The sequence below is a fragment of the Chaetodon trifascialis genome, chromosome 15, assembly GCF_039877785.1.
Source record: "Chaetodon trifascialis isolate fChaTrf1 chromosome 15, fChaTrf1.hap1, whole genome shotgun sequence".
Taxonomy (NCBI): domain Eukaryota; kingdom Metazoa; phylum Chordata; class Actinopteri; order Chaetodontiformes; family Chaetodontidae; genus Chaetodon; species Chaetodon trifascialis.
Window position 1 is genome coordinate 11802169 of NC_092070.1, and position 8624 is coordinate 11810792.

The 8624-nt window shown below is 41.0% G+C and overlaps 2 protein-coding genes across 2 annotated transcripts in view; one reads left to right on the plus strand and one right to left on the minus strand.

The window, feature by feature from the left end:
* The window catches only part of atp6v0ca (ATPase H+ transporting V0 subunit ca), a 57740-nt gene that overhangs the window by 46933 nt on the left and 2183 nt on the right, over positions 1–8624 (plus strand). The gene's annotated exons all lie outside the window — the stretch shown is intronic.
* Positions 2941–7861, minus strand: jpt2 (Jupiter microtubule associated homolog 2). The gene is made up of 5 exons (XM_070982020.1): positions 7704–7861; positions 6601–6752; positions 5894–6045; positions 4666–4702; positions 2941–4451 (listed from the first exon to the last, which is right to left on the minus strand). The coding sequence occupies exons 1-5, from the start codon at positions 7757–7759 to the stop codon at positions 4195–4197; spliced, it is 654 nt and encodes a 217-aa protein (XP_070838121.1). The 5' UTR covers positions 7760–7861; the 3' UTR covers positions 2941–4194.

Below are 8624 nucleotides of genomic sequence, written 5' to 3' on the forward strand. Positions count from 1 at the left end.
GGAAGTTTAAACTTTGCTATAGCGCACTTGACGTACGTCCGCAGTAGGACCTGGTGCTAGAATTTAATAATGACAATGCACTCTGTAAAAATTAAATAAAATGCTTCACAATCCAGACGAACAATAGAAATTATACACGACCAGCCCCTTTAAAACCCTAACTGTTGATTATTTTAAAGTTAAAAGTTGAAGGTCCAGTCTGATAAATACTATTTCCCACCTAGAATAAAGTACCTAAAACATTTTTGTTTAACTATAGCAGCTCTTGAGGGAGCAGCTCAAATTGTCTGAACACTGGCAACGAAAATGGATCTTGTTATACAAGCTTTTTTTTGTTTTTTTGTTTTTTGTCCAAAGGATTGGTGCTCAGGTGGTCTACGTCCGTCTGTACTGTACTGTCTGAAGGGGGTCAGCATATGAGAACTAGCTATGAACACATTTTGTTTTAAACTACAGAAGAAACTGAGTCAACAGAGGGACAATCAACCATTGTAATTCAAGAAGCAGCAAAAAGGCTTCAATGGTTTTAATAATTATTTGCGCTACTGAAATAATCTTTTATTAACTACAGTCAAATAATCAGGAATATTCAGAATGCTGGTCAATAGTCTGCAGGATCTTTGATAGCATATACAGCATCCACCTGGATGCAGCGTAAAACATGGTCAGAAAAAGGAATGAAATCCATGAGACGACCTTGAAGTCATTTGATCAAGACTGGGAGGAATACAGCTCTCGATGGTCAGACTTTTATCAGGTACTTGAAGCAAACGCGCTCGACTCTGCAAAAGAGATGAGCTGAGTCACAATCTCTTCTTGCAGTGGACATTCCTGATTGATGTGTTGTGAGCTGTGCTGTCCTAAAAAAAAAACGTTTAATTTAATGTAAAATGACTTGCAAAGGTAGATTGCTTCCTGTATAAGATTAATAATATCAACAATAAGAACTTACGCTTGACAAGACTAAAGCCTTAACATAAGAGGGGGGAGTGCTGACAGACCCCACAGATAGGACAGCATGTGATGTATGACAATCACTTCTGGACATAAAGAAAAGGGACGCAGTTGAGAGCAAACATCTTTCACTTGAACTTTCTTTCAGTTAGACAAGTGCAGCTTGGCCTATTGTCTGCTGTGAAGAGGATTAACAATGGAGACAAAAACTGGTCAGTGAAGCATGAAGACTGGGTGGATAAAGGACCTGCAGCTCCAAAGCCAAATGAAACAGAACCACCTCCATATTTAACAGCGACTCAGTGTACCTGTGATCAGGCCCAAATGATCAAACATCTTTAAACTGCCACGCTGAAAGAGTGACGGCAGCGTTAATCAAGACAATTTAAGTCAGATGTAGATTGAACAAACGGCAAGCTAAACTTTTAAATCTACCACAATGACTGTTGACTATATCCAAGCGTTGGCTGGACTGGTTTCATCAGCATAAAGCTTCAGCTGTCTTTCGTGTTTCTTTCAGTAGGTGGCAGTGAAATACTGACAATATTTACATTTCACACCATTCATCAGTTTTCTTCAGACTCACAGCAGAAGGTGGGTGGTCCTGCGGGGGTCCCCCCTGGGTTTGAGGTTTAGACCTGCTGCTTGGTACTGCACCAAAAGCGGACAAAGCAGACTCACATGGACTTAGATAAACCTGGTTTGAGTGGTGACACGTACATAGCGTCCAGTTTTCTTAGCATGTAAAATAAGAAAATCTCATACTACTGAATTTGCTTGGTTGCATTTGAACTTTGTGTTATTTTGGTTTGCTGTTATTTGGTTCTTAAGTAAACATCTCAGTTTAAACATTCATTTTTCATTCATTACTCTTCAGGTAAGTGACAGAAGCTCATTTGAGTAATTTGGGATTTACTAAAACTTTTTTTCTCCTGCCAATGATGGACAGGATGCTCGACATGAAGACAGTGCAATAGTGATATTCACATCTGGAGTTTTTAATGCAGAGAGGAGTGAGACAACCCCATCCTGTGGCATGTCAAGCCAAATGGGACACCAGTTGCTTGTCTGTTTGATTCCTTATGACACACCAGTGTACATCATGGCTGAGGAGATTGTACTTTTCCTCAAACCTTGTTCATTGTTCCTCAAGAAACACTCCTTGTAAACAGTCTTACAGACAGGCTGCATGTGAAAGAGGCTTTGATTAGTTGAGATTCTGGTCTTAACGGCTCCAAACAGTCAGCCAGAACTCGTTCTACACCAACTGGCTTTTGTTTATGGGCAGTTTAGAGGTGTGCTTAGGTATCATACTTTTCTTTTAAGCTGTAAAATGTTTATCAACAGTAAAATGTAAAACAAGGAGAACTAGTTTGGGCTTCTTGGTTTCAAAAACATAGGACACCTCTCTGAGTATCCGTGTGTACTGACACAAACAACCATCGTTAGCTCTTCTAGACCATTGCTTAACAGAGGAAATGAAAAACAGTAGCACAGATTCCAATGTGCGGTTGCAAAGCTAAAACTACATTTTCCCCCGAGGCATACAGTGGCCATTTTGTTTTTAGAACAAGCAGCTTGCACTGAGTGCTGCCAAAGGGCGAATCTGGACAAAGACATTAGTGTTAGTGATTCAACACTTAAGTACAAATCTGGAGCAGACAAGATTATGTTCGTCACATAATGCCACAGATACACCGACGCAAACATCTCACAAGATGCGGAAGGCATTTCCATTTTTGAAAAGTAAATTTACTCTCTACATCCCCTCTAATTCCAACCCTGATTCCAAAAAGATGTCTAAAACAGAGTGTAATCATTTGCAAATTAATGGTATTTCGCAACAGCTGTTTGTCATTGTGCTCCTGAGGCCATGTAGTGAGTTCTTGGAATCAGGGTTGAAGTAATTATTGAGTCTCAAATGTGTGTAATTTAAGTATTATTTTAAGTGTTTTTGAAAAGCAAACAAATGAGGCAAACTCTAAATGCAAAACAATAGTTTTATTGCAATACACAGGATTTCTTTCTTCTGCTGTGCTCATTGCCTGCCAGGCACATCAACACACAGGGGACAGGCTGGCACCAGAACACCGTGAATGTGCATCATGAAGTGGGTGAAAATGTGATTATCAATGAGCCCACCTGGACTCAGGTAGGCCACACGCTTGTCCGGAGTTCACTTGTCTTCAGCCGTTTTAATTTAAAACATAAACAAAGGCCTACCCCAAGCAAAAAAGAAAAAAAATGCATGTTCTCAGATAAAGCAAGCAATGAGGACAAAGCAGAAAAGCACCTGCACAATACAATCATGTAAAATCAAAGTGGAATTTCTTTAAGGAAGCAGAAGCATTTGGGAGTAAACAGCTGTATTCATCTTTGTTTCAGTCATTTTTTGGCATTCAGAGAAGGAAACCGTGAAGAAGCAACTCATGAGAAGGCAAGAAAGATGAAAAATGCTGAGCTGATGTAAGGCTTCTGATTATACAGTCATTAAATGGTGTCTAACACGTGTGCTATTTTGAGAAACGGCCAGACAAAAGGTTTTATGTAGTCATCCAGTAAGGATGTGGCACTCGTGAAACTCCCTGAAACATTTTACATATTACATTGGTGAGAAGGATTTACTCACCCACTCCTGACTCATAATTTGTACTACATAGGTTACAGTAGTAACTACAACAGTTGCCTCCGCATTAAGGTTTAAAACAATCACCCTGAAATTTGAACAAATGTCTGCCATGAATTTTTTATGCCAGGGCTTCAATCACACCAAATTATTTGAACGTAGGACAGTTTAAAGCAGAGCACGCCCTCTAACATTTTAACCAATCTTGAGATGGAAATGACAAACAACTGTGCCTTAAACCAAACTACATTTAACATACACTTCAACAAAAATTGTGAAAACAGTCACCGGATTATTGAGATTGAACAGTGTCACATTCAAAGTGAGCAACAACCATCTTGATTGACTGGTTGGTGATTGTATGATTGCAGGTTTCAGTGAGGAAGAATATGAAGAACTGGACAAAGAGCTGGGAGCCTAAAATGGGGCTGAAAGTGCAAGAAGTTGAGGAGAACATATTTGACCAGGAATCTGAATAACAAAAAAATCTGGTCTATGAATAGATGAAGGTGAAATAACCGTGGGGAGAGGGGTGTTGGAATGAGAGAAGATTAAGAGGAGAGCAGACAAGGAGTGAATGGACACAAACAGGGAGGAGTGGCGTGTTCAGCTCATCAGTAGAATACCACACTTGACTTTCCTCCAGGGGGGTTGAGGACCCTGTTGTGAGAGCGAGGCTTGGGTCCCAGATGAGGCTCGTGCTTCTTCAGGTCAGCAGTCGAATCTCTCACATCAGGAGGTGAGGGGGAGGAAGAGGAAGGCTCAGGCGCTGAAGGGGCTGAGACAGCAGCGGGCTCTTCCTTGGCTGGCATGGGAGCTGGGGGTGCAGCTTCCTCCTTCACCTCAGGTTGGCTGACCTTGCTCTCGGGTGCTTGGTGAGGACAAGGAAAAGGTCTTACAAAAAAAAAACCCTAAATATCCTAAAAATATAATCAGCGACAATTCCTGCATAGTGTAGCTTTAAGGCAACACTTGGGTCTTTTTTTTTTTTTTTTAAATTTGTAAATATATCCAGTGGGTGAAAAACTCAAAATGCTACAGTGAGTAAGATGACTCAGTATGTCAAGCTTTAGCCACAAACTCACCTGGTGATTCAGGCTCAGGTGCCACACGTAGATTGTCCTGTTAAGGAAAATAAGACAATACTCACTGTGTAATCAATGAGAGGATGAAAAACAAGCTCTCGTCTTCATGCTACATGAGGAAATCTAGAATAGCTGCTTATACTCTGTAAAGCAGTGCAGCTTCCATGATCAATGGTCCAGCAGAACAGCATCTTGACATCAGAGTGGTAAAATACTTAAGTGACATGTTTATCGTCAATACATCCTGTCATATGACTAAACACAACATTTTCCATTATGATCACACGCAATTCTATCACATGTCCTCAGTGTAAAGGATCAGATGAGTCATAGCAAGTGAGTGACCATCACCCATGCTGTGACTGGTTTGACTGGTTTTGCAGCAGCGAAATCTCCCATTTATGCAGATTAATTCAGCTTTTGTTTTAACATAGACAATGTATTATTTTCTCTTGAACACAGAGAGGGCAGCCGTTAAAACAGGCTATGGTAACAATCCAACTTCATTTTGAACATGTGTGAAGAGGAAATTATCATAAATACTGTTGATATTGGTAAGCTTCCCCTGTCAGCGAGAAAAAAGGCCTCTCGAAATAAACCCAAGCAGAGTAACGTGTAACTGCAAAAAGCTTTTCCAAAATCTTTACATTCTACTTTCCCAGACATGATAAACTCATCAATGTGTCTTTTCTAGGTTTTCCAATGCTGCAAGTAAACAGCTGTATGGAATACAAATACTATCACCAATCTCAGCAAGTGTACAGAAAGCTGGTAAATTAATGGATATCTTGAAAAGTGGATGCTTGGAATTTATTTGTGTCACTGCTGATATTGTTGCAATAGACTCAGCAGTCTCAGCTAACAATGCTCTGGTTGCACAAACACTACTGACCCCTGAGATGACTGATACTGATACACGATGGTATGCGACACGGTTGCTGTGCTCTTCAAGTTTTACAGGATAACATGAGGACCAAATAAATGAGGTTACTTGTCGACTTTTGGACTCTAACAGTGGAGAGTAGACAATGAAAAAAACTTTTAATCTGGGGTGAACTATTAACTTTGGAAGCTCACTAGCTGCTGTGTTTATTATCAAGTGTTTATTTTCGATTCAGGGGTGAAAAGGAATAAAATAATAAGGAACAAATAAAACATGTCAAAGTGCAGTCAAAATCAAGTACTTTTTCAAGTAATATCAAGCACAAAATGTAGGTGCGTCTCCTACCTTTGGCTTATTTGGGTGGCTTCGGCTTGGGCTTTGAACAGGAGCACTTTCTGCATTCCCGAATATGTTGCTGGTCGCTCCACCTGGAGGGATGGGTTTCTGTGGTTGAGCTGGAGGTTCAGGTTCCCCAAATATTCCACTACTCTTCCCACCTACATAAAGTATTATCAAGATGTGTGTTAAGTTTTGCCGCAATGTCATACTGACACATTCAACTCTGATGCATTTAGTGTCAGTGGTCCTGCAGATTTATGACAGAGGTAGATTGCACTTATATGGGCATAAGAAATAACGGTCATCTGAACAGAGCTTCTTCATGACCACTCACTCTTCAACATCACAGTGTGCACAAGCAAATCGTAGTGTCATATAATGTACATATACTAGATTAGACACAATACACTGACCATTTCAGGGATGCTAATGCCACAATGACAAAATAGTAGACAAAGCAGCCAGGGTGACCCAGCAGTTTCTCTCTGGAAACTCAGACCATTTTTCAACAGTGGCCTGGACTGAAAACACACTTGCCTATACCACATACTCCACAAAATCTGGAGGTGTCTTACGTTCAGGCACAGACAACAGTGAAAGTGTTTATACTTGAATTAGCACACTATAGAAACAGTTTTCACACCCTGGACACTGATTGATGCTTTGACTGTCCTGCCTCTGCACATCCATTAGCCCTGACAAGCTGGTCTGACCTGGAGGGTTGGAGCGTCTGGGCACACTCTGGGACTGCTCAGGCGGAGCAAAAATTTTAGATTCCATCTTATGAGGCCTTCTTGATGATGCAGAATCATCATCATAGCCACCAAACAGGTTACTAGAACCACCTCCAGGAGGCTGCAACACCCTGCAAAAGAAAAAAGAACATAGTACCCCTTTAAGTCTTATTTAGATCAATAATCTTGTGAGCCAGTGTGAGCAGGCAAAGACAGACTTTAAATAAAGACAGAGAGATATATAGTGATTGATTTAGAATTCATGTTACTAAATCTTAACAGATGGCATATACTGAGCCAATTCATTAAAGGTAGCATGTCTCAGCGGGTGGTGAGCCTGGCTAAATTAAAGAGTGAATACTACTGTTTTCAGCATGTATTTAACTTTGGAGGTTAATGTTTACCGAAACAATCTTATACGCAAAGAAGACAAGTAAGAAACTGAAGGTAACCTGGCTATAAATATGTTACAGCAGGCGCGACAGCTTCAGCCAACGCAGCCAAATAACAGGTTATTTGAGCATATACCGGGAACGGCGCCATACGTCTGAAAAATATTTAGTTTGTTAGACTTGACCGCACACTTTCTCGCGTTATTACAACGCACAACATACGTAAACTCGACTATTTTAGTGGAGCTGGCCCAAGAACTGACGCTTTCGAGTCAAGAGGAAACCGAACCTCCTTAAACTAGAACAGTGCGGACACAACGCCGCTGTTGACGAGTACAAAGAAGAGCAGCTTGAAGTGGCTTTCACACTTCCGCAGGCGCAGCAGACAACGCCTGTTCGGTTAGCTTAAAAGCTAATTCATGACTCTTAAGTTTGCTAACGCAAGACAACTCAAACCCAGCTAGCTCCAGATGAGCGACTACCTTTGTTATAACATCGCGGTTGCTCGCGTTATGTCTGAAGGCAGTAGCGGAAAAGTGATGGTGCAAAAAGCTCCGAAAAGCTCCTGTCATGTAACGTTAACCCACACTGAGATACTAACGTTAGCTGACCGAACGACTAAGTCGAAATAAGACATTGTAGGCCATTTCTTTCACTAATAACAACGCTACACGACTATATACTCTTCACCTTGAACTTGGTTTTGCACCATCATCCAAGCCTTGAAACATGTTCGTCGAAGTCATAGTGGTTTTATTTTGAGCCTTCAAGTTTCCGAAGACAACTTCGTCGGTTTGCCAACTGGACGACCAGTAAGTTCCCCTATCTGCGCGTGCCCAACCAAACTCCGGAGTGAAGAATTTCAGTCCACCCGAGTAATATAACTGGTTCGCTGCCAAGCTGTTGAGTGATGGGGTGCGCTAGATTCACTGCGCAAGGCATCCCTCCAGATAAACTGGCCATAGTAATCCATTGCGATGACTCTTTTGAGACAAAGTTGCTCTTTGGTCACAACAGGACTGAGGTGACTGTATTTTGTATTACGTTTGATTGTACATCTGTTGAATATATGCAATCCTTTGTACTCGTCTAGTATAAAAACGGATGAAACTCCACCTTGCTGGTGTGTCAGCACCAAACCAGAGCAGTAGTCTTGATATATGATTGTTCTTTATCACTGGGGCCGCGCCCGCCCTGGACAAAGGCAAAGTAGGGTGAGCCTGAAGTAGCGACTAAAATAAGGTGCAGATACTTTTAAATCAAAAAACCCTTTGTACACTATTTTGTTCTAGCTGGTGCATTGGAACCATGGTTTTAGTCAGTGTTTTCTTGCCCGCTGTAAATGTAAGTTTCTGATTCCACTTAGTGGGTGGATTTTCGGCGTACACTAGGATTAAAATCAAGCGCATCCTCTGAATTCTGCCTATTGATTGGATCTTTAAAATGTCAATCACTTCCTGGGAGGAACTTATTTTTAGAGTGTCAAAAACCTCCATTGTGGTGACCCAATATCGTTAAAATAACGCTTAGTCACTGCACGAAAATTGTAGATAATTGATGATTAAAACTGGCTTTTAACTTTGAAATTAAATATCGGGAAACTTATACGGC

Coding starts and splice junctions, on each gene's coding strand:
- jpt2 (XM_070982020.1), bottom strand. CDS start 7,759: ATGACTTCGACGAACATGTTTCAAGGCTTGGATGATGGTGCAAAACCA. Junction 4,703..5,893: donor GCCACCCAAATAAGCCAAAG/GTAGGAGACGCA, acceptor TTTCCTTAACAG/GACAATCTACGTGTGGCACC. Junction 4,452..4,665: donor ACCTGAGCCTGAATCACCAG/GTGAGTTTGTGG, acceptor GTCCTCACCAAG/CACCCGAGAGCAAGGTCAGC.